We start from the raw sequence: 25,765 nt of genomic DNA, 5'->3' as shown, positions 1-25,765 counted from the left end.
TACAGCTTGGTTTGGATCAGATGCCTGATGCTTCATCTTCAAGTATCACAAGTTTTGTTGCCTGGTTAGTTTTTAACTTTTCTGTTAGTAAATGGATTATTGAAACTCTGTTGAACAGCTACTTAAAGTGCTTAATGAACGATAATGGTCAGTATCCTGCTAATACAATTCAGTTTTGGAGTTTGTTCCCAGTTTCATGCATGAGTATTGTTATTGTCACAGATTTTCTCTTCGCTAAAAAGTAGCTAATTATTGAGCCAAATTCATCCCATACACTAAGAGTTGCATATCAAGTTCTCAAATTTGCTGCCAAGCACAAAGCTCCCCTCAATCGCAGTGCTCTCACATACTGGGAGGAAGACGTACCTTCAAGAATGGACCTGGGAAAGTCGAGATATGGTGGACCATTCACTACAGAGCAAGTTGAAGATGTGAAGACAGTTCTACGTCTATTTGTTATTAGTCTGCCACTGTGGGTGCTTTCACTTAGTGTTTCATATGGCCCCATCAATTACATAGTGCCCGAAATATTCCCCAATTTGACCTCTTGCAGCAGTTATAATTTTTTTGCATTTACGTACAAGAGTGAATGGTGTGCATTGATTACTGCTGTACTGAATGAGTTCGTCACTTATCCACTATTAAAAGATAAGTTGCCTAGTATTCTGAAAAGGATTGGTATGGTTGCCATCATCTCTGAACTTGAGCCATTTCGCAGCCATGGCAGAAGTAGAATGAGGACGTTTCCTTTGATGTTCGTTCTAAGTGTGATTTTCCTGATTTTGACGCTAGTTCATCACTTCTTTAACAATGAAAACCTTACCTTGTGGGTAGTAAGTGTTTTGTTTTATGCATCAAGAGGGGTACTATACTACCTTCTATTTTGTGCAATTCTGGAGTTAGTTTGTGCTCAGGCTCCATATAACATGAAAGGATTTTTCACTGGCTACTTCATGGGCTTTATTATCATATCATTTAGCTTAGCTTCCACTGGCCATCCTTCTCATATATATTGCTCTGATTGTATTTTATTTGGAGTAAAAAATTGTGTGAGCCTGTTTGGATTCGTCCTGTACTGCCTCCTGGCTCGCTGGTACAAGAAGAGAGTTAGAGACGAGGAATACAATGCACAAACTGTTGTGGAGGAGGTATATGATAGATATCTTAATCCAATCATTACTAATTAAATGATAACTTATGTTTGCATGGCAAGGAAAATTGAAAGCACATGAAACTTGTACTTATCTGTTTACTAGTTGATTACTATGATTGAATGTACAGTCATAATTAGTTCCTGTATTGCACACGCCATACATGGAGGCCATGCACGCGCTAGCTCTTGTATTTGTATATAGCTCTTTTTATATCCTTGTGTTCTGTCACCATTACTAGTGTTGTTATAATTATAATGAACAATAAACTTGTCAACTCTCTTTAGCTGCCTAATTTTTTTTAGAGGCATTGGATACTCTAGCCAACATAATCCTCACATGTTGTATACTGGATCGAAATTCTTTTGAATTCAAGGTTTCTTGGTTATTTTTGAGGTTTTCGAGGATTGACCTTGAAAATCGGTTTACTTCCAGTTGAAAGACCTCTCTACTATAGAGGTGTGGTCATATGAACCTCGAATCTATCCTTGAAAATAAAATCCACGAAATGTTTTAGTTTGAGTAATCTGCAAAAATGTACCGCCTCGAAAATAACCCACTATATGGTAGCCTCTACAATGGGGATTTTCTATTGCTGTAACGCTATAATATATGCACATGTAGGACAGTGATACATTGGAACAGAATGATGTACATGGATAGTAAGTAGCAAGTTATATAGAACAACATTTGTGGCACATGTGCATGCAATCTCTCAACATCAATGAATTAAGGAGAACAACGTACAACAACAAGCTCATGCTCTCCATAACGATACATTGTACTGATTATATAGTTTTTGTAATCTGTTATATAGACACACTACATGTATATCAGTCTATAGTCCTTCCTACTTCAGTCTTCAATAGCTACAGAATGCTGAACGGGCAGTTCTACGTAACTACATGAATAACCCACGTAACTCAACTCCTATTCAAAGTACCATTGTTGGACAACAATGGTACTTTAAATAGGAGTGTGAGACGTTTCACTTTGGTCTAGGAAATTACATATGTATACCGGTGCATGTATACACTACTAAATTATTCACCTCGACTAGTAACTATAACACCCCGTGTAGTAATGAATTATTTTTAGCCGATAGGCAACACTTATATAATTAGTTACTACAATTTTGTGTTTCTGTGTTTATAGAAGCTGAGACAGTATTAATACTGGTGGTGATCCGAGTGAAGTAGAGTGAAGTAAATATGTATGCTAATTAATTTTCATGGTTGATAATACCAAGGTCCTATACAAGAAGAGAGGGCATGCAACTGCACTATCAAGCTATCAAAGTTCAAACTGGGTGGAGGAATGTGTGCATTTGCATGAAGTACTAAAAATAGAAATTTCTATTTTTAGCATTTCATGCGCATTCATCCGCCCACGTTTGAACTCTGCTCATTTTTGCTGTTGCATCAACTTGCATGCCCTCTCTTTTATATACCCCCTTGATAATACATAACACATTAATGTAACACTGCAGCTGCAGCAACCTAATAAGTGATCAGGATATTAGCTTGAGCATTGTGTATAGTTTGCTTGTGTTGTTGACTATCTTGACAAAATGCCTCAAATTGATGTTGTTCTAATGTAATTGTATGAGTGCTTTTTAATTATTTACCGAGTCTATCTTTACATCAATACCATTTACGGTACCCTGAATTATATAGACCGTTCCCTATATAACCATCTTAGTTTGTCAAATAGCCCATTGCATAGGCTAGTGCATTGTATAGATAAAATTTAAAATGAGTTGTGAATACAGAGTGAGAAAGTTCTACTCAAAGGGAGCCTGCCTTGTGCTAGCTTGGATGTTGCTTGTGTCTGGTGCAGCTACTACTTTTGTTGACATAATCAATGCAACAAAATTCAACTACCCTGTTTGGCTACTTGCAATACCATTTTCGTTATTTCTTCTGATAACATTGTGTCTCGGATTGTTAGCCAATTCCAAGCTGCAAGGTTACACAATAGTAAGGTTCGGAATTGTCACACTATTTCTTGTAGCAATTGTTTCCAGCACGTACGTCTTAACCATAGGTCCTGGTATAGGATACGGCTTTGGTTTTGGGAAGTACAGGCTCATCAATGAAGTCGTATACTGTATATTGTTCTGTTTGTGTGTGGTGGCACTAACATGTTTCACCTGCACACTACAGCTTGGTTTGGATCAGATGCCTGACGCTTCATCTTCTAGTATCACAAGCTTTATCGCTTGGGCTGTATTTAGTTTAAATACTGGTAGATGGATTGGGGGTTTATTGTATTATGTTTTGATGGACAATTGTTTCGGGTTAGTTGCTGATCCAATTAGTATTACCCAGCTTTATAGTCTGTTTCCAGCTTTGTTTGTAAGTGTTATTCTTGTTCTCGACCTCATTTTCACTAAAAACTGGTTGATTATCGAACCTAACCCACCCCAACCATTTAAAACAATCTACCAAGTTCTCAAGTTTGCTGCCAAGCACAAAGCTCCCCTCAATCGCAGTGCTCTCACATACTGGGAGGAAGACATACCTTCAAGAATGGACCTGGGAAAGTCGAGATACGGTGGACCATTCACTACTGAGCAAGTGGAAGATGTGAAATCAATTCTACAATTATCGGCATTGAGCCTTCCCTTCCCTTGTGGTTAATCTCGTTTACACTTGCATTTAGCCCTACAATTTTAACATTCACTTTGAATAATTTCACCAACTGTGAATCTGACATGTTTTTCTGTTTCACGTACAGTACAATACAGTAAGCGGTGCAATTCCCCAACAAAACATTACAGTCGTACTGATTATGTTTGGAGCTAAGGCCGCTATGAGTTTGTTTGGATTTATCTTGTACTGTATCCTGGCTCGCTGGTACAAGAGGAGAGTTAGAGATGAGGACTACAATGTACACAGAGTGGTAGAGGAGGTCTATGATCGATATCTAACACATTGTCATCCACCTTGACTAAGTTGGGAAGCGCATGTGAACACGACTAGACAGAATCAATATAATTGTCTAATTTTTGTGCAGGATTAGTTCAGATAAATTTAATTATAGAGTGTGTCAAAAGTGTGCTTACATGAAACTGAAATGTACCAGTCACACAAGCTTAAGCATTGGCCATCATGCTGTATACACATGCAGTTCTTACATAACATTTTTTGGACTGTTATCATAGTCATCTTGGTATGCATGCATGGGCTGTGATGTTAAGTCTACATCTACTATAATTTAGTATAGCCTGGATTCCAGGCCAATTTATTAGTAAACCCAAACTTTGTACTCAAAAGAAGTACAACATCCGCGAGGCACAGGAAGTGTTAATGTCATAAGAAGTGCAACTCCAGGCATCTCTCTTACAGAAAGCTGATGACAATCCTAGATCAGACTCTTGACAGCTAATGTAGTATACTAAGCTATGTGTTTGGTAGGTGACGCAATTGAACTTTGACCCTGGTGCATACAACACTTCTTGCGTCTCGCGGATGTCGTACCTTCTCTGCTTTGTACTGATTAACTGCAGTGACGTGTAGATTCAGCTAGAAAAAATGGGAGAAGTGATACATACGTACATGTAAGATGCCGTAGAAATGGCACAAGTTTGTGTTTGAGACCATGTATTTTCAATAATTATGTCCACAAATTAATGTTGTTCTTAATACGCCAATAGTAGATCATCGAAGCATTTTCATTGTTTGCAAAGTCTGTCTTCACTTTCCTAATACACAAAATAATGTTGTCCTAATGCATAGTGCCCTAATACGTACCTATAAGACTCATGCTAAACCACTATAGTCTATAATATTGCACAGCTATAATGTCGAAATGAGCTGTAAGTACAGAGTGAGAAAGTTCTACTCAAAGGGAGCCTACCTTGTGCTAGCTTGGACACTGCTTGTGAGTGCTACAGCTAATGCTATTCTTAACACAATCAGGGCAGTTCGTACCGACTATCCAGAGTGGATAGTCATAATACCACTGTCAATTTTTCTGCCAATAACTTTGTTCCTCGGATTTTTAGCCAATTCCAAGCTTCAAGATTACATAATAGCAAGGATCGGAATTATCACCCTGTTTCTTTTAACAGTTGTTTTCTGTGTATACATCCTAATCCTAGGCCCTGGGCTAATATATCATGGAAAGTACAGGCTCGTCAATGAAATGGTGTTCTGTTTATTGTGGTGTGTGTGTTTGGTGGCAATGTCGTGTTTTTTCTGCATACTACAGCTTGGTTTGGATCAGATGCCTGATGCATCATCTTCTAGTATCACTAGTTTTATTGCTTGGGCTGTGTTCAGTATAAGAGCTGGTGCCTGGATTGGAGACTTTGGCAACATTGTCTTGAAGGACAACTGTTTGGGGCTAATTGATGATGAAATAAGTAGTACCCAGCTTTATAGTCTATGTCCAGCTTTGTTCGCAAGTATTATTCTTGTTCTCGACCTCCTTTTCGCTAAAAACTGGTTGATTATTGAACCTAACCCACCCCAACCATTTAAAACCGTTTACCAAGTTCTTAAATTTGCAGCCAAGCACAAGGCTCCCCTAAATCGCAGTGCTCTCACATACTGGGAGGAAGACATACCTTCAAGAATGGACCTGGGAAAGTTGAGATACGGTGGACCATTCACTACTGAGCAAGTGGAAGATGTAAAATCAATTCTACGGTTATTGGCTATGAGCATACCCTTGTGGTTAATCTTGTTTGCACATGCTTTTAGTCCTAACATATCGGTGAATCCTCGCACTTTTTTTGATCTCACCAACTGCACATCTGATATGCTTTTCTCTTTCACGTACAGTGATCATTGGTGGTCTATGATCGGTATCCTGATTAATGAGTTTCTTATTTACCCCCTTCTAAGAGATAGGTTTCCAAGTATTCTAAAGAGAATCGGTATTGCCTCTTTCCTTTCTTTAGTTTTGAGTATTGTATATATTATTTTAGAATCGTTCGAGGTCTTTCACAGTTATGAGGCCATTGATTTAACAAAAAGCATTTTATCATTTGTGTCGAGTGGTTTGCTGACAAATGTTTTTATTTGTACATTTCTGGAGTTTGTTTGTGCTCAGGCACCATACAACATGCGAAGATTATTTGCTGCTTATAAGGGTTTAACTTATGTTACCTCTACATATGCCGGAATTTATGTAAGTGGTGCGATTCCCACAACAAACAATAAAATGGTACTGATCGTGTTTGTAATCAAGGCCGTTTTGAGTCTGCTTGGATTCATTCTGTACTGTGTCATGGCTCGCTGGTACAAGAGGAGAGTTAGAGACGAGGACTACAATGCACACAGAGTGGTGGAGGAGGTCTATGATCGATATCTAACAACTCGTAGTCAATAGAGTAGCAAACTGATTACTTGATGAATCAAATGCATGTCCTATATATAATAGTAGTACAAATGACACACCACAGTACAGGTGTATCTATAGTTCCTAAGTATTGTCAGTCGCCTATAGTTCAGTCCTGGATAGCTAACAATTAAGTTAGTGAACTGGCAATTCTGCGTAAGAGTTTTGAATCTCCCTGAATGCTAATTTGGATTGGGGAGTCAGTTAGAAAAAAGTTCACTGGTGGTCACTGAACTTCACCACACCAGCAATATAGGAATGAATTTATGATCGCATGCATGGTGGCAACACTTGTACAGGTCTACTGCATGTATACTTTTAATATTCATAAAAGTATAAACTCGATTGCTAGATATAATAATTATAATTAAAGTGCAAAAAACAGCATGTGCACTTGTGGGTTGGTATTATTATAGTCTTTGCATGCTCCAACTAGTTCTAGAACAGATATGTAAACTCTGTCTTGTGGGTGAGATCCAGAGGGGGGATTTTTGCTGTTTTCGACCCAACCCTATACTAAGGATAATTGTATGTACTTTATTGAATGTTTGCTCTTAAACTGCATATGACCACTTTACAGCATATATAGATGTATGGGGGTGGGCAATAGATGAATTAGGTGAATGTAAGGATTGTGTAGCTCTTGTGGAGGTTTGATTGTTCTGTTTAACCATTGTAGATATAGACTTGTAAGCGTATAATTATACAGCTTAATTTGTGTACTAATAGTAGTATATATAATAATTATGGTAATTATAGTTAAGCTGATGACAGTAATAATATATAAGCTCAGTGACATACCGTACCTCTTGGATAGCGTCACACACAGCATCACTAAAATAGTAATTAACTCACTGGTGATGCTCTCCTCAACTAATAATAATTATAGTGGCAATGCATGCTTTGTCTTCTATTGCATAAATCTGAGCATGCTGGTAGACTAATAGAATAAAGAAGGCTAAAGTCATTACTATAATTATAGTCTGCAGAACATTATTACAGATAGATCTAGCTATAGCTATTGTGAATTTATTGTTTTTAGCAACCTAATTCTGTGCATGTCTGATGCTTATGATGCGCATCTGTATAGTTGTTTTGTACACAAACTGCTTATTTGGGATCTGAGTGTCTATATAAGCCTTTATATCGCAGATCACCTTATAATTCTTTAGGTGTGGTCCTTAAGAGGGGGTCCACTGTGCACATCAATTTCTGGATATTGCTGCATTTCTATATGTACAGCAGTAATACAGTAAGTGTAATGTGTATACAATTGTGCATTTGTAGAAAAACAAGATCGGCTTAGAACACCCTCGATCCCACCACGAGGTATAATAATTATTATGTAATATAATAATAATTGTATGATCATGCACTTTCTTGAGCCAGTATACGGAAGTAGCCTTTGTTAAGGGATTATTTGCACGTTACGTTAATTCATCACTTCTTTTGCCAGTATGGAGTTTTGTGTGGTGAACCTCTTTGGTTATTTCCCCGGTGGAGGCTGAGAATTCACCTTGCAGGCGAGTATGTTAGCATTATAAACTAAATAACGTTTCAATTTGTATAGAATGTGAAATATACTGTAAATTGTACGTTCGAACAAAACAACTGAGAAAGGAGAACTCAGGCACTAGCTAGCTAGCTGTACTTGTTATTCAGTATTAGTGTTTGCTAGCAGCGGTTCACGATCTTCGGTAAATCGAGCAACAGGGGGCATATATGTTGCGGTACATGAACTGCCAAGTGATTCATCAATCCTTTCATACTGCCATCGTGTTGTTACCTTTTCCTTCAATGCGTTCAGACATCTCTCAAAACACGAGAAAGAGTAAAGCTTCTTCACTATGTGATAGATAATAACAAAAACGAACGTTACAAATGCGATTCCTATGAGGATTGGGATAAGAACAGCCGTTTTATTGTGATTGACATGTATGTATTCAGAGAAAGAAAACACCATGGATAAGTTGAGAAGTAATGATGCTTCGAGAAATTGGATTGCCCGTCTCTTGTAAATACCACTACGGAGCAAGAAAGCTGTGCAAAGGACAACGAACAGTAGAACAATAGTGATGGTAAAGTTTTCACCATCGTGTAGTCTACCTCTGCAAATTGCTGCAAAAAATATAGATATTCGAACCAGGAGTAAGAAGCCAGTCCAAAACCGAGCATTGTCATCATATGGTCCTGTATAAGCATCAAATAGAGGCTTCAGTTTACGGACAAACCAAAATATTCGCAGATGAGAGTATCGTTCGAGAATCTGTATGAACAAAAGCGATAGTGTGAATGGCACACAGACAATTAATAGACATACACAGAACACAAACAGAGGTATGTGTATTCCGTGGAGGAACTGGATATTGCCATTTTTCGACCAGACTCGGTACTGTTTGTTGTTAGATGCATCAATAAGCGTACTATCAATTCCATCAATGATTGCAAGAATTAGTTTAGAATATGAAAGTAAAATAAGAGTAGCAAACACTTTCACGGTATTCTTCCCGATTATTCGCACTACAATGGCATATCGTCTGCTTAATAGTATAATAGCACCCATTATTATCCAAATATAGGCTGGAAAAGCAAACTGGATCCAGGCTTTGTGATACTCGGTCATACCATTGAAAAAGCATTTCTCCACACCATTTGCAAAACTGAGCCATCCAACGAAAACTTTTAAAGGATTTGCCAACCAATACTCACTCACTTGTGAGGTAAATACATCTTCATAATTCGCCTGAATAGCGTTTGCGTAAAAGATGAGCCCATTTATCGTTCCGTCTGCCACTGTGATATCAAGAAACATGAGTAGGAAAATAATAATAATGCCAAGTAGACCGTAGAAGGGAATCGTCCACAGCCAATCATTTGAGCATCGCTTACATTGACTTCCTCCAAAAGTTGCACTATAATTTGCCAAGCATTCTCCACACATAATTCCCTGTCTGTTTTCCTGGCATTGATCCCGCTGGTCAAAGTCAACTAGTGTTGTGGTAATATTCAAGGTTTTTTGTTTACAAAATTCTTGTGGACAGTAATTGACTACTACATATGTTTCCTGGGGTACAAATGTGCTAGAATCATTGAAGTAACCTATCCAAGTGTTTCGAGGGACCCAGATTGTCTGGTGTTTTATGTAGCAGTGTATATTAGCTTGCGTGAATATTGTTTCGCAACTACAAGTGAAGCCATTTTCTCCTTCTGAAAGATTGAAACCTTTCGGGCACTTTGAAATTGGTACCTTTACTTTAAGCTCTCTATATTGACGTAAATATTCAGTCACACTAGTGTCTCCTTGCTGTGCTGCAACAAGTCCCAAGGTAACATTAGTTTCAGTTTCGCTCGAGTAGATCTCATACTTCACTGTGGTGCAATTGGACTTTTTCACATTTTGAACTTGGTAGTGATTTAGAAGAGATATATTCTGATCTTCTTGAACATTTTCCAACTGTGCTGAAATAATGCCTGGAACAGATCCATCCAATTGACCAGCAAGAATCACTGTCAAATTGAATGGTTGACCAGGGTAAACCAACTTGGGGGAAATGTATTCAGTTATGTTACAGTCAGGAACATTTTCGATGCAAATGCACACATGATCAGGTGGGGAGGTCACATAAGGCAAACCAGCCCCTGCAGAGTATATTTTGAAGATTTCTTGAAACACAGGCAAACTGTGATTAGCTAGGAGGTCGTGGGTTGAGCTTTCTATCAAATAGCAGTATTCCACAGATCCACCGTATAGATTGTCTCCAGCATGATGTGCTTGATTATCATGTACATAAATCTTTATATCAGTATATTGTCTCGGCTCAGGTGAAACAAATTGAAAGAAACATATAGGTTCCGACTCCAAACAAATTGATTCAACTGCAATCCCCCCACCAGCATGATTAGCATTATTGCCAGAAATCAGTACATTCACCCCATCTTCCAAGTACAAGACAGCATTCTGGCAAAGAAGTATTCCCCCTCCGCTCTGAGCGCTGTTATTGGTTAGAGTAACATTTCCTCCTAAAACAATGTTGCTTTGCAAACCAAGAATGGCTGATGCAAAATTAGAATCGATCAAAATATCTTGTAGTCTAAAATGTGAGGTTGTCTTCACAAATATCACTGAACTTCCAGCTGACATTCTCGAGTTTTTTTTAACGTAATTCTGATGAAAGGTACAGTTAGTTACAAATGCCCTAAATTGTGGACTGATGTGCTGATCAACTTGAGTGACGATGAAGTTCAAATAGTTTATAGCTATACCTCCGTGCCCTTTCTCTTTTAGAGAATTGCCTGTAAATTTGCAATTAGTTATTCTAACATTTCCAGTGAAATTTGATGTGTTGGACCCTTTCTGACGTATCCCAACTGCACCACCCAGATACAAAGCAGTATTGTTTGTAAACTCTGTGTTTATGATTGAGAGAATGGTATGATTGTTTTCCAAAATCTGACTGTTGTTTCGTTGAGCCCGTGGTTCAACAATGGACACAAAGAGACCACCACCTTCAATAGCTGTACCGTTGGATATATGAGAGTTATTTATCACAACGTGATGCGATCTGAATAACTCGGGTGTGTGAAATACAATGGCAAGATTACCACCATCCCCTCCAATGTTCCCGTCAGCAGTTATATTGTCCAAACTGACAGCTACATTCGAACACTTAATCACTACCGTCAAGCCTGCTGCAAATGGATATTCAATGGCTTGATGTATCCTATTATGCTTGCTAGGGGATAAATTTTCATTTTTTTCAAGCACAGTATCTAAAACAATCAATGACGAGTTGTTGTTGCCACAATTACTGTAATATATGGCATTTGCTGGGTGTTTGTCGAGCTTGTTGTACCGATTTGTGCGGCTCTCTACGATACATGAATGTACTATTGAAGTCAAACCAAGTACATTACTGACCAGTATTCCTTGGTATTCTGATTTACAAATTGTTACATCAGATATGTTTAAATTTGTGCTGTTTAAAACCCCGAGAGTTGAATAGCCGTTTGTTCCGTTTGTTGATTTCTGACCACATTTACAGAATTTTAATCCATGAATGAAGAGGTCTGAAACATTGTTAAACTTGAAGTAGTTCTGGTATTTGTTGCACTGTATAGTAGCATTCTGTCCTCTAAGCACAAGTCCTGAAACATTCTGAATCACCAGCGAAGAGTTGAAATTGGTTAAGTGTTCACCTGGTTCAAAGATAAATGTAGAGTTGCTCCTGAAGAAAAATGAGCTTTTTCTCATGTAGTATCTCAAGGTGTGACACGATGAATTCGTTGAGTCTTCATCCGTAGTAACACAAAAAACTGTTTGCTTGTCTTTTCTTTCTGTCACTCCATGTGCACATACTAGTAGAGACAGTAGTATACTCAGGTAACAAATTTCCATTGTACAAAGCCTTTAAAGATGTATCACTTTGGTAACAAATTACAATGAAAGTAGTTCCCATGCATCTAGCTGTAATAATTTCCCCGAATCATATGTTTTGTTTTCATTGTTTAGTATTACTTATAGGTTGTTATTTTTAACAGTTATCTATACATGTTTACGCTATGGAATTAGTTTCGATTGAATGGTAAAAGCTCAATCTTTAGATCTAGCTATAGCCAGGAATCCATGAATAATACCATAATTATAGAGTGAATTTACATACCAGTGGAACTTCCTCTGAAGTACAGGTGAACGATTAAACAAGCGTGAATCTCTGTGCTGATTTAGATCACGTTTGCCATAAATACTGCAATTAGATTGGTTAGAGGAAGCGTTCTCTCCAATTTAGAAAATCATGTACTTACTTAGACAATCATGTAGCAAAGACCATTCAAATCTGATTGGCTATAGAGACTCATGATTGCTTATAATGATCTAAAATGCTAGATACTGTTTAGGAAGTTTCCACGTGATTTAGAAGCCCTCAGGGCTAGTAGAACCCTTAATACGTTCAGAATACTACAACCAGCCCTTCCTAAGTGTCTAACTATTATGTAGAGAGAAGAAAAGCAGGGGCTAGAGCCTAGATCTAACATGTCATGTCATGTCGCAACAGACAGACCAACCACCGTTACATCATGTTTACGAGCGACAATCATGTAGACAATACTACTTAGACAATCATGTAGCAAAGATTAGATAAGAACATTCAAATCTGCGGATATAGGCTATAGAGAGAGACTCATGATCATGGTTGCTATGATCTAAAAATGCTTAGACACTGTTTAGGAAGTTTTCCACGTGATTTAGAGGGCTTCTAAATCATGTAGAAACTTCATAAACAGTGTCTAACTATTATAATTATATTTCTTATGTTGCAGCTATGTTGCAGCTATGGCACATAATTATCAGGTGTTATTGTTCACAAAATCAAACGTTTTTACAAAACTTTTTGTCTTATTTCTCCCAAATCCTGCATTGTGTAAACACCACTGTTTGGGAAATTAATATTTTTGCTGTATAATAATTAGACTCTCACAGTCCTGTACCAGTACGTTTATGATCCAATGGCTGACTGCAAGATGAATTTACGGTATCTCAGTTTGCTACTACTACTAGTAGCAGCTAACCAGTTAGCGAACTCAATGCTTACTGATGACAGAAGTCACTGCATTGGAGATTCTAGTAGTGCATCAAATTGTAGTAATCAATGCACCATCGGTTTCAAAGCTGTTGTAGAACGCCTTGTAAGTAATTCTACCATTCGCTTTTGCTCGGGTGTAATTCAAATCTCTACACTCATTTCCTTCAAGAATCTAACAAACATTACCCTTCTTGGACAACCTGAAAGTGTGCTGAGATGCAATGATTCGAATGCAGGACTTGAATTTGTACGTGTCAATGGGTTGACAATCGAAAACCTTCAAATCGAGCAATGTAGTGCTGAACATGACAGCACTACGTATACTCACAATGAAACGTCCTCAAACCATTTTGAAACTACTCGGCTTAGCAGTGCATTGTATGCTGTTAACTGTAGTAACCTCCATATGGACAATGTTCACATTACGAATAGTTCTGGAGTGGGACTTGTGTTGTATGATGTCAGTGGAAGTGTCAAAGTAATTAATTCGATTTTTGACTATAACACAAATAATATCATCCAACATGACAAGATATTTCGAGGTGGTGGAATTTATATGGAGCTAACCGTATGTACCCCCGGTATCTATTGCACTGACTTCGATAACAAAACAGGGAATACACGAGCACAGGGAAATGACTATACTTTTGTAAATTGTACATTTGAAAAGAACACTGCTTTCTTTTGGGGCCCAAAGTTTATTCAATACACAAAAGAAAGGAAGAGATTGGATCACCAGGGTCTCGGAAGAGGGGGTGGTCTCTCTATTCAACTTAATGGAGAGTCACAATTTAATACAATCATTGTACGCAACTCTACGTTCAGGCAAAACAAGGCAAACTGGGGTGCCGGTGTATACATAGTAGTTCAAGACTATAGCAGCCACAACACTATTCTCTTGGAAGATCTGACTGTGGAAGAAAATGTGTGTCCTGATTATGGTGGTGGTGGCATCGATTTAGGCTTCAATATTGCTGAGGTACTTAACAATACTGTGAACTTCGACAACTGTATGTTTGTGAGTAATCAGGCTACCTATGGTGGCGGTGTGAGAGTGTATTCTAGTCGAAGATCACATTCTGATTTGCAAAACAATATTCACTTTCAGGATTGTAAGTGGATCAGTAACAAAGCACGATTTGGTTCAGCTATTGATATTGCTCCACATGTATGGGAAGTTTTGTCAAGTGGATTTTTACCCATTCCAACATTTCATAATTGTGAATTCAGATCAAACTCTGCTGGTCCAGTTGAATTTTTCCCAGGGAACGGCTACACCGAGTACGTTAATGGTAGAGGTGCAATGATGCTTACTAAGTTCAATGTGACGTTTAGTGGTTCAATCGTGTTTAGGGATAATTCAGGAACAGCAATATACCTCTCTTCCAGTACAATTGTTACAAGACCACAAAGTGTATGCGATTTTACTGGTAACAGTGGATTCCAAGGTGGAGCGATTTCGTTTGTGGGATTTTCAGCTTTGATTGTGATGGAGCACAATACATTTCACTTCACCAAAAACAACGCTACAAGAAGGGGTGGTGCCTTGTATGCTTACAATATTGACAAGCATAACTTTGTGTCCTCCAGAAGCTGTTTTATTCAGTACCATGGCAACATAGATTCTGAACGTGAAAAGAATGTAACATTTACGTTTACCGATAACTTTGCTGGCTATCTTGTTAGAAACCATTCCGAATGCTATGCATCTGGACATGCAATTTTTTCCCCCTCTCTTTTTACTTGTATTCATGCTTGCATTTCCATTTCGTTAAACTGTGACAGTACTTGTATAAATCATCGTGATCAAAGGAACACCTTCAAGTGTGTTGGAGAATTTATTTTCAAGGGTCCTGATATCAAATGTCAAGTGTCTACTTCTGGAGGAAAATTTTTATTAGGAGAATCACGTCATATTGATCAGAAGTTCTTTAAATTTTATCCTGGACGAGAAATTGAACTACCAATATCTGTTCAAAATGATTTCGGCCAAAAAATAAATGCTGTGTACTATGCCACAATTGAAAATCGAAACAAATCAAATATTCGAATCAACCAACCTTACACGTACATATCAAACAGAAAAATGCGACTACATGGAGAACCTGGAAGTAAAGGTGTGCTAAGGCTGCAGAAGCTAGGCTATCGTGAGATTATGCTGGACATGAATGTCAAACTGCTGGAGTGTCCCCCAGGGTATGTTTTTGACGATGTTGATACTGATATTGATGGTAAAGCCAATGATAAATGTGTGTGCAGCTCTTATGTTGCTAGAGCAGCCTTTGAACCAATTAAGGAGTGCAAAAGGTCTAGTTTCCGTGCTCTTTTACAAAAAGGATACTGGTTTGGATTTCATAATGAAACATTTGAATACGGTTATTGTCCAAGTGGTTATTGTTCCAACACGTTTAATCAGACACTTTTGCTACCTAGCTCCAAGGAACATTTGAGCCAGGTCGTATGTGGTAACTATCGAACAGGCAGGTTATGTGGGGAGTGTACTTCGAATTTCTCTGTTCTTTATCATGGAACAAGTTATCACTGTGGTAGCAATGAATCATGTGACTATGGGTGGTTTTTGTACATAATTTCTGAACTTTTACCGCTGACGATTCTGTTTGTTCTAGCAACTCTCTTCAATGTGAGTTTTACGTCCGGTGCCATCAATGGTTTCATATGGTTTGCACAAGTAATCCATTCATTTCCTGTCACTGGCAAATCATTTGTCATATTCCCAGACCCAGTGTTCTACTTGTACACAATATCAAGAATGATCTACAATATGTTCAACTTTGATTTCTTTAGTCATAATAAGCTTTCATTTTGCCTGTGGGCAGGAGCTACAACCATGGATTTGTTAGTTTTCAAGTTTGTGACTGTTGTGTATGTAATCATTCTGGTGTGTCTCACAGTTGCTCTAACCAAGTACTGCAACATCCTACAGAAGTATCAGTGCTTTCGCCACTCAACGTTCAGGTCGTATATTATCCACGGTTTGTCCTCTGTACTCGTGATTGTGTTCTCTCAATGTATCAGTGTGAGCTGTCAGATTCTTGAAATCGGCAATGTAATGGGTAAAGGAAACATGTTTCACGGTTACGCTGTGTTTCGTCAAGGGAATTTAAAACCATTCTCTGGAGGTCATATCAAATATGCAGTCGTTGCAGTTCTGTGCATGGTTATCATGACTGTTCCTACATTGTTACTCCTAATTTATCCGCTCTGTTTTAAAGTGTTGAATATCCTTCGATGTAGTGACACAAATCCGGTTGCTAAAGTGTTCTTTCATGTACCATATGCAAAACTGAAGCCTTTCTTGGATTCTTTTCAGAGCTGCTTTAAGGACCATTGCAGGGTTTTTGCTGGCATGTATTTTCTTTACAGAGTTCTGATAATTTTAACAATTATTTTTCCTAGGCTGACCCAGCGTTATATGATGTTAGATGTCTTTTTGACAACCTTCCTCCTTTTTCATGCCATTGCGCAGCCTTATCGTGAGCATTGGCACAATATTCTTGATGGTCTGCTTTTCTTTAACCTGATAGTGGTTAACAAGATCTCGTGGTTCAACTATGATTACATTAATCCCACTACTGGTACGAGTGATGACAGCACAATTCCCTTCACAAGTACACTCTTGGTTATAGTCATGAATATTCCTCTATTTTACATAATCACATACATCATCGTGAACCTCGTTAGAAAAATAAAGAAGAGACGCACTGTTGGTATTCTTGATCCAATTGGGTTGAGTGGTGAGAACAACATGTACGATTTTGAGCTCACCAATAGAGAGGAGGATTCGGACTCGGACGAAAATAGTATGGAGTATCGCCCATTTGGTAAAGATCACAAATAAGTTAATCGTTTGCTCCTGCTGCCTGACTATACTAATTAGCTTTAAAATTATATTAGCTACTTATATAATTAAGCGATTTGTTTTGTCAATATTTTTGTACATTTCCCCCATGCATGCAATTGTTGATTTCTTTGTCAGTGAAGACAGTATAGTAACTCATCCAGAGGGGGTTCGGGATCATAGCTCATCTGGATTTGCGTAAATTTTGCTCCCTATATAGTCGGTACTAACTAGGGTTGGCCACTTGTTTTGGCACTTGTGCAAACTGCCAGGAAAATTTCACTAATAACCTTCGCATAATTGGAAAAGCGCTTCAATTCGAGTATAAAAAGCCTGCAGTTGAACATGCGCTTAAAATAAAAATACGCTTATAGTCGAGTAAGCGCTAATAATCCGGCCGGTAGGTGTCTAAAGAAAATTGGCATTGATCAAAGGTGGGGGATTAGATCATGTGATTGGTCTATCCCCGGTAAGGGGGAGGGGCATTAGTTAAACAAGTGCATAATTATGTCTAACTCTCGTGTCAGTTGTATGCTGCGTTTATGTCAACTTCTTAATTTTGTCTATAGTTATTACACGCTGGGAGTGCCACAAGGAGGTCACTACTTTGTTTCCTTGCAAGACAACAGGAATGCATGAATACACTCTTCATACGTTATACCACTCCTGAAACCACATCTACCTTAGAGTGTGTGTCCCTATAAAACCAAAGATTTTTGTTTTGGCTGGAGGGTGGGATCAGTCTCAAAAGCTAGCCTAAGGTCATTTTGCCCCATGCATGCAGTGTAATATGCCATATTATATTGGCCCTCAATACCGTATAGCTGGTTATTTTCGTATGGTGGACATTAATTTTCGTTAAAGAGCATACGAAAATTAAAACTACGAAATTATTCTACCGCAATAGATTCAATGTCTTGATTTAAAATAAATGGGTACTTCATACAAAAATTACCCGCCGCTATACGGTTGTGGCACAGCAATCCTCCCCTTTGATCTGAGAGGTCAAAAGGCAACAAGTCAATCGGTTGGGAATAATAATCATGAGAATAATCCGGTGTCATAAAATTTTGGGCCCCCCCATGTTTTAGGCCCCCCCGGGCCTAGAATTTTAAAATTTTGGGCCCCCCGGGCCTAGAATATTAACAGTTTAGGCCCCCCAGGGGGTCCAATCTGTTAAAATTCTAGGCCTCCCACTGTGAGATTAGGCCCCCCTCTTTTCTGCACGATAGAACCATAGATAAACGAACAGAAATCTTTATCTATGATAGAACAAAGTCAAAGAATTATGGTAAGGTTAGCTCTATTAGTTACAAAGCATCAAAGACTGCATGCATGCAAAGACTCTGTATCAAAGTAGCAAAATTGTTTGCATTATTATTCTATGGAATTCAAAGTGAAGGAAGATTTACCTTTCAGGTTACTCATGCTTATACCTATAAGAGTTAAATGCTTTGATGCAGCTCTGCAATGTTGGATCTGCCTGTAAGACAATCGATGTTGGTCATAGCTATCGCCATATTTGCAACATTGTGCTTACTTTCTCAGCCAAATTTCAGGACAAAACATGGCGGCGTTATCCCCAAGCGGCTGGCCGCCAAAGGAGGCAAAATTTTGTGAATTCACAATAATTATAAAGAATAAAGCACACAATTTTCAGTGCAAAGACAACAATTCATATCTTCCTCCATGTTTTCCTACATAGAAGATGTAAATTGTTGTGGGGATGCTCCAATAGCATCACTGGCTCAGCTCTCGACAAGTAATGTGGAATCATAGATATAGAAGTCAAGAGAGAAACTGTTGTATCTATGGTGGAATCACAGTACATGTACATGTAATAAGAGTGCAAGCAAGTGAGCCCTGCCCACTTATTAGCTGTATCATAGTACAAGGGCACTTCTCTCATATGCCCTTGCTATATAAACTAAGTTTCTTGTGTAAAGCTGTTTTTGTTCATTGTTTGAAGATTCTAGCATGCAGTAGTTTCAGGCTTGATAAGCCTTTTGGAGCTTAGTAACCCAGCTCAGAAGCAGCAACCTTCAAAAATCCGGGATATCTGAGGTGAATAACAGTTTCCTTTCGGGACAAGGGTAATCTTGGACAGTCTCCTGACCAATTCGGGACAGTTGGCACCTATGTGCTTCGTGCTGCATGAGGTCATAGAATGACGTGGTGCAGTGTGATGGCTGTGAGACCAGTGGTACTACTGTACATGCATGAAATGTGTGTGTGTGAGGAGAGCTGCATTCAGTAACTGGCACTGCATGCATAGACTGTGAAGACCATAGAAGACTGTATTGGTGTATTTTGAGAATGCACTGTCACATAATGTTACCGCTATTGTGCTGTTAATGGGGGGGCCTAAAATTTTAAGAGGGGGCCTAAAATGTTAAAATTCTAGGCCCGGGGGGCCCAATCTCATAGGGGGGCCTAAAATTTTATGACACCGGTCTAGGCACATTTTCAAGATTTAAGACTAGTTATTAGGGCCTACTGCACAGCTGATTTCCACTGTCATTCTTGTGTTATAGGCGGCTGAGAGTTGCTAAGGTACAATTATCCCTGTTCCATTGCTTTTTATGGTGTGCGTAGTTTACAACAATATTCCTTAGGGGGCAATGAATCCACGAGTCTCTCAAAACCGACTTTCTGACGTTGGTAGGATTTCCCCTATGTGATTGAATATACAAAAATAATTATTGTTTGCATGCCTGTTGCATGTAAGTAAATCTATAGAAAGCGTCTGTATAGTGCCGGTTCATATGTTGCTTGTCGTCAAACGTGTTCATGACAAGCAAGCATGTGTGTTGTTTGTTTATAGGGACTTCATTGTCAATGATAGGTCTATAAAAACTCTTACTTACACTTCGTTTGATCTTGAGTGCAGCTGTAGTAGTCTCCATACACAGACAGACACAAAACACACTTCCGTATACCTCACTGCGCATGCATGCGCACACCGAAGCATACTTTACTTAATAAGAACACATCCAGACAACTGAACCATGACAATGTATACATAATTATAATTCACTACACTAACTATCCGGGCCATAATTATAACGATGTATAGGGAAAGGCAATCACAAAATAGTGTCTACGTGTAATGCATGGGTCAGAAAACAATTGCTTCATGCTACTACTATACTAAAAGTACGTATACTACAAGGTTCTCAATAAAAAGTAAGAACTTGGGCTAGGCACTCATCACCACCTGGATGAAGTCATCGTACGCGAAAGTGGCAGTACCATTCCTCTGTGTGTCACGAGCCTGAAACTGAGCTGAAGAGGACAAAATAGTGTTCATTACACATTAGTATGGAATGAGCGATGTGTGGTTAATCAGTGACGTAATACCCCATTTTGAAATGTAACTGACTGTACACGTACACACCCACACTTACTAGTAGCCAATCTCAGCTTGACACAGAGGCCCACAAACTGGTCGAACCCAATTTTAGAGTTAGTGGAGAAGCGACGTACGACGCCCGCCAATGCTTGTGGAGAAAGTCTGTAGCCAAATGTTGTAAGGGCTTGCTGCAGCTCGTGAGGCTCCACTGTGCCAGAACGATCACGATCAAAGGTCATGAATGTCGTCTGAAAAAAAAGAGGACAAATGCTCACATTTTAGTGCTAAACCTTTGGCTGAATAGCATGTAAGGGATGTTGTAATAGCATGCCGCCTACGCGCCTCGGGCCTGTTATTATTCATCACTATATGATTTCTTTGGTCTAGGAAACCACTATGAATCAACTTCCTCCTAGAGGATGTGTGGGGCTGTTTAGTAAAGCGAACTGTGGACAGTGAATCACAGTTCTAGGAAATACATGTACATTGATTTGGGTGGAGTGTGCTTCGTATTATTACTACACAAGCACCACACATAATTATATGCGAACTTAGCGAGTGGTAATGGCTTCACAAATAAGATCGCAAGACCTACAAGTACATGTATGCCGGTACTTGTAATAACATCACGATCCTTGCTAGATTGCGAATTTCTACCGATTTTGTTTTGCTTTTATTCACAAGCTATGTACTAAATACACACATGATATCGATGTACATGTATCTATATTTGCTGCATGCAGGGTATTCCTACCTCCTTTTGAAGTGAACTGTGCGTGGGGACCAGGGAAACTCAAAGAGTGCATGGGAAATAATCGACGATGATTGTTGCTAAAAAGGATGCCAAAAGTGTAAAGTCTAAAATTAATGGCTATATACTGCATCAGCAGAGCCTTGCAGCTCTCTTCTCACTCTTGTAGCTACCAATAACTAGCGTTCTAGTGCAGAGCTAATTACTAATAGAGTAGCAACACTCCATGGGCAAGTTTGCTACGCATTGTAGCAAACCTAGCTATAACTCGAGAACAAAGTATTATTTTGCAAACCCACAAATTGAAGAAGTGACTAGAAGCCTATAGAAACACTTACTTGCATGTCATTGATCCTTGAGCAGCTGTACACACAGACACACTGCCATATACCGTATAGTGCGAAATTTTCGAGGCTCGTGGATTGGCCTCTAAAAGCATTTCGTTCGCGGAATGGTTGCTTACCGGAAGCCACGCCTTTAAATCTTTGCACGTTACAACAGATAATTAAAAAACAATTTTCGTGGACTTAATTTCCGTGTAAGATTGCTAACCCACGAAATCTGCGAAAATTAAGCCCCTCAAAAATGTTGCAGCGCACCCAAGGCACAATAATTACGTCTCAACAGTACAGTAAGATACTAATCAAATGTTATAGCTTCTGATCATAGACAGCTGTCTTAAGATAAAAGTATAATTATATTTATGCCAACAGTCACCTTCCACTGATTCAGGACACCCCAGAGCTCCTTAAACTCTGTGAATCCCATTTGTCCAGAAAAATCACGATCGAGCATGTTGATCATAATCACACAGGTCTCTTTGCTGAATGGCTGGTAACTGCCCGATATTCCAGACTGTGTTAAACAGCGCTGGAGCTCATCAGCATCAATCTGCCCATCCTGTTAAACAATAGATAAAAGTGAATGAAAGGCGTAAGAAGCCGACCTTAGCTCTACAGCCTCGTCACCAGGCAGATTTTTCTCTATTTTTAATGCCAGGTTGATTTATAGGCCTGGTAAAGAGCTAGTATGATTATAGATAAAAAGAGAGGGATTGGCAAAACAGAACGGTTTTCAAGTAATGTTTCAACGTGAGTGGCTCTGGGACCATCAGTGTTTTGCTTTAAATTGTTGTGTCCAATGCATACATTCCCCGCAACAATCAGTTATGCTCCCTGGTGATGAGTACCACTTGGAAATATACTCTTGATTGTCTAAAGGTGGACAGAGCACTTTTTCACACTTAAGAGATGTTTGTGTACATAATTATAATACCTAAGCCTGTGTAACTACATGTAAGTAAGGCCATATATACATAATTGTATAGCTAACATATTCTTTCTTTACCCCATCCAGTAAGTAGTAATACGTAAGTAAGGTTACATGTACATGTACAAGTAAGGCTACATGGGGTATAGCCACATGGCCTCAAACATGAGGTGAAAGCGAATGTTCAGTAGCAGAACTATTCATAAACATTTTACAGATAGCAAAACAATTATTCATGTTTAGCTTTCTATATTAGCTCGATTAAAACCGCGGGGATACACGGATGGTACCACGTTGCCAATCTTTTGTCTTAGTATCTAAATATTAAAAATTCCACAAGCACCCGTACCCGAGTGCTTCAGATGATCTTGCAGGATAGAAGCACAGAGATGAATGAGTGCATTTCCTGTCAATGAATAAAATTCCATCAAAAAGGGGAGGATCTCCAGAAGAGGTGGAAGTTACAATGGCTGCATGGAGTGTACAGCTTTGCAGTTTTCTCGCTCTTGTAGTAATAGCTAACGCTTTATAGTGCAAGGCTATCTCATACGTTAATAGACTTGTGTGCAAACAGATGATGCTACGAACGATTCTAAAGAGATTACAACAGCCTCACTGTATTAAGTAAAACTAGCCATAACTCGAGAAAAAAGCTTTAGTTTGCAAACCCACGAATCCAAATCCAAGAGAACGTGGCTAGAAGCCTATAGAAGCTGTTAGCTTTCGTCACATTGCAATCGTTGAGCAGTTACAGTGGAATACACACACACACGCACACAGTCAGCTTTACTGTATTCCTTACGCTTTGAGGCATAAAAACCATATAAGGTCTGGTCGGTCAGCTAGCTAGGACTTGCTACCTTCGTTTAAAAGGTTTCAAAACTATACAACATCGCTCTCCATAATTATTATATTAAAGTCAGGACTTCTAAGTACAAATGTGGTCACATTTAAGAGTCAACACTGTGTGATGTGATGCAGTGGTAATACACCCCTAGTTAGCCCTTGCAGATAGATGTGCATGTCTACATGTAAACTGAGCTACTACATACATGTACTTCAACTTACAGCTCCAGCAACGTGGGAAAAAAATGGCCACAATGGGTCTTGAGTCGGTTGACCTGGTGGTGGGTATGCCATGGCTCTGATCTCTTGTTCAGTCTTGTAATCTTATTGAATTAACTACCTTCTTGCTGTTCTTATTCTGTTTTCTGACACATCGACAGGGCTAGGGTTGCAGATCAGTTACTTCCGACTATGCTTCCGGTCTGTCAGTCAGTCCCATGAGAATAAAATTATTAGCTTACAAGACAAACGATCATTATCTGCAGAGGATTCGACAAGCTAGCTAAGCAGCAAAAGAAAATTTTTTCAGGTGTGTTTGACCTCTGTTCAGTGTGTTTTACAGCATGTTTACAGGCCATTTTCTGCTTGTAACTAGATCGATCTTTATTGGCATCTACATAATAATCTACTTTTTAGGTGGAGTTAAATCACCAACTTTTTTACTTTTAAATAACTAAAGTTTGCCACAGACATAATAGAAGTGATCGAAACGTGTATTACGCTCTCTTCTTAATATGAATAGTATTTGGAGGCTACTGTATAAGCTCTTTTTGATTGCGTGTCTTTAGAGGGCCAACTTCTAATTGGAGGTAAAAAAACAGCTTTTCCAACCTCCTAATAACGGCTATATACCTTTACCAGCGTTAATGTGACGCCTTAAAAAGAGCTTATACGGTACTATACTTACTACGATCTCTTTTTGTTTGTGATAATATTCTATATAACTCTTCACTTTCAACATCCTTATCATTCTGTAGATTATCTACCATAAATGGACAACATCTGTAACTTGTACGCCCACAGAGAGGCTGCTGCTTGGGCCCCAAAGAAGAAAAACCTCCCTGTAACATTAGTGACTGGCTTCCTAGGTGCAGGAAAGACAACTCTCCTTAACTACGTTCTCTCAAACAAGCATAATCTAAAGGTTGCGGCTGCTGTGAATGACTTTGCATCACTCAATGTAGACGGTCAGATAGTACGAGGCAACAAACAGCACAATTCCGTCGTAGAGCTGACCAACGGCTGCCTATGTTGTTCTATATCCTCAGAGTTTCAATCCGCAGTGTGGAATCTTCTCCAAGATGTTGACATCGGCAAAGTTGATTACCTTTTAATTGAAACAAGTGGTGTTACCGACCCTCAAGCCACTATTGCTACGCTCGAGCAAGATTACGGCAAGATGTATCGAATTCGATTGGACTGCGTCGTGACAGTTGTGGATACTGATGCTCTTGTGTCAAGAATCGAAGCTAAAGAGCCGAATATTTTGCAGTCCGCAGCAGCAGATAGTCAGTTACAGTGTGCAGATATCGTCTTACTCAATAAAAGGGATGTCATCTCTCCTTCGCAGTTTGAGCTTGCTGAGGAATTCATTCGAAATCATGTCCCTGGGGCCCGAATCCATGCTTGTGTAAAGTGCTCTGTTCCCCTGAATTACATAATGGAAGTAGACGAAGTGGCTAAAGTGGAGACTGTGGTATCTCATGAAGCATCCAGTGCTGCCTACACGATTGGCATCGGTGGGATGATGAACAAAGTGCGACAAGACCGTCTCAAGGAGTCAAACAAGGATAAAGACATCAAAAACCATATTGCAGAAGATGAATTTAGCTCGTTGGTGTTTGAGAGTTCAAAACCTTTTTCTCTCGGATTGTTTCAAGTTTTCCTCGGCTCTAAATTCCCCAAAGGCATCACTCGAATGAAGGGTACTCTCTGGTTTGATGAGAATCGATCTTGCCTGTATAGTTTTCACATGAGTGGTCGACAACGCTACGAGATTGTTCCTTGTACGAGTGTTAGCAAGAGCCTTAGTGGAACGTTCTCTGTTCAGCTGGTGATCATTGGCCGTGGCATTGACACGGCTGCTATTCAGAGGCAACTCGATTCTTACCTAGAACCATTAGCAATTCCATACAATGACCCCCTCAGTGCCGAGTCTACAAAGAAGCTGATCTTGTCTGATCCTCGATTTGAGCTTATTGAATTGAAATCTCGCTGTGTTGATTTCCGTGTGACAGGTGTTGTGGAATACGGAGTGTCTGTTGAGGAGGCTGCTACCATACATGGCATCAACTTTAATCGTATGAACTCAGAGTTGGTTCGGCAGGTTAACGGTTCCAGTGGACATGTCTCCCTACTTCCTGTACTGCTTCCCTCAGGCACTCAAGTCTGTCGATTTGGCCTGGATCAGGATGCCGATTTTAGCGAGGCCTGGGAACTTGTATGTAGTGTGGCCAAGAGACTTGTAGATCAATTTTACAAAGCTGTTGGATATTGCAAGTGTGGAATGTAATGCAAACATTATTTTGTTTTGTACAGTAAGAAATGATCATCAATATTGTAGGTGCTAATTATTTCACTAGCTTGAATGGCTTCTTCTATAATAAT

At 39.1% G+C, this 25,765-nt stretch overlaps 4 protein-coding genes across 4 annotated transcripts; 2 read left to right on the top strand and 2 right to left on the bottom strand.

The window, feature by feature from the left end:
* Window positions 1-8,154: 8,154 nt before the first annotated feature.
* Window positions 8,155-11,895, bottom strand: LOC135348050 (uncharacterized). The gene has a single exon (XM_064546188.1). It carries the CDS (start codon window positions 11,893-11,895, stop codon window positions 8,155-8,157), a length of 3,741 nt encoding a protein of 1,246 aa, XP_064402258.1.
* An 850-nt stretch (window positions 11,896-12,745) lies between these two features.
* On the top strand, window positions 12,746-17,082 carry LOC135348049 (uncharacterized). Its single transcript, XM_064546187.1, has one exon. It carries the CDS (start codon window positions 13,005-13,007, stop codon window positions 16,938-16,940), a length of 3,936 nt encoding a protein of 1,311 aa, XP_064402257.1. The 5' UTR covers window positions 12,746-13,004; the 3' UTR covers window positions 16,941-17,082.
* A 2,831-nt stretch (window positions 17,083-19,913) lies between these two features.
* LOC135348047 (sorcin-like) lies at window positions 19,914-23,589 on the bottom strand. Its single transcript, XM_064546186.1, has 4 exons — window positions 23,381-23,589; window positions 21,761-21,943; window positions 20,348-20,540; window positions 19,914-20,225 (listed from the first exon to the last, which is right to left on the bottom strand). Exons 1-4 carry the CDS (start codon window positions 23,450-23,452, stop codon window positions 20,140-20,142), a joined length of 534 nt encoding a protein of 177 aa, XP_064402256.1. The 5' UTR covers window positions 23,453-23,589; the 3' UTR covers window positions 19,914-20,139.
* Window positions 23,550-25,728, top strand: LOC135348046 (zinc chaperone YciC-like). The gene is made up of 2 exons (XM_064546185.1): window positions 23,550-23,687; window positions 24,136-25,728. Exon 2 carries the CDS (start codon window positions 24,150-24,152, stop codon window positions 25,668-25,670), a length of 1,521 nt encoding a protein of 506 aa, XP_064402255.1. The 5' UTR covers window positions 23,550-23,687; window positions 24,136-24,149; the 3' UTR covers window positions 25,671-25,728.
* Window positions 25,729-25,765: the final 37 nt, after the last annotated feature.

This window comes from Halichondria panicea, chromosome 14 (assembly GCF_963675165.1).
Source record: "Halichondria panicea chromosome 14, odHalPani1.1, whole genome shotgun sequence".
In the NCBI taxonomy this organism is placed as follows: Eukaryota; Metazoa; Porifera; class Demospongiae; order Suberitida; family Halichondriidae; genus Halichondria; species Halichondria panicea.
The sequence above is the reverse complement of the archived record's forward strand: the minus strand, read 5'-3'. Positions and strand labels throughout refer to the sequence as shown.

What these genes read in the sequence shown, in the direction of transcription:
- LOC135348049 (XM_064546187.1), top strand. Translation starts at nt 13,005, where the DNA reads ATGGCTGACTGCAAGATGAATTTACGGTATCTCAGTTTGCTACTACTA.
- LOC135348050 (XM_064546188.1), bottom strand. Translation starts at nt 11,895, where the DNA reads ATGGAAATTTGTTACCTGAGTATACTACTGTCTCTACTAGTATGTGCA.
- LOC135348046 (XM_064546185.1), top strand. Translation starts at nt 24,150, where the DNA reads ATGGACAACATCTGTAACTTGTACGCCCACAGAGAGGCTGCTGCTTGG.
- LOC135348047 (XM_064546186.1), bottom strand. Translation starts at nt 23,452, where the DNA reads ATGGCATACCCACCACCAGGTCAACCGACTCAAGACCCATTGTGGCCA. An exon ending in TTTCCCACGTTGCTGGAGCT is followed by an intron (nt 21,944 to 23,380) that starts GTAAGTTGAAGT and finishes ATTGTTTAACAG; the next exon opens with GATGGGCAGATTGATGCTGA. An exon ending in CAAGCTGAGATTGGCTACTA is followed by an intron (nt 20,226 to 20,347) that starts GTAAGTGTGGGT and finishes TGTCCTCTTCAG; the next exon opens with CTCAGTTTCAGGCTCGTGAC.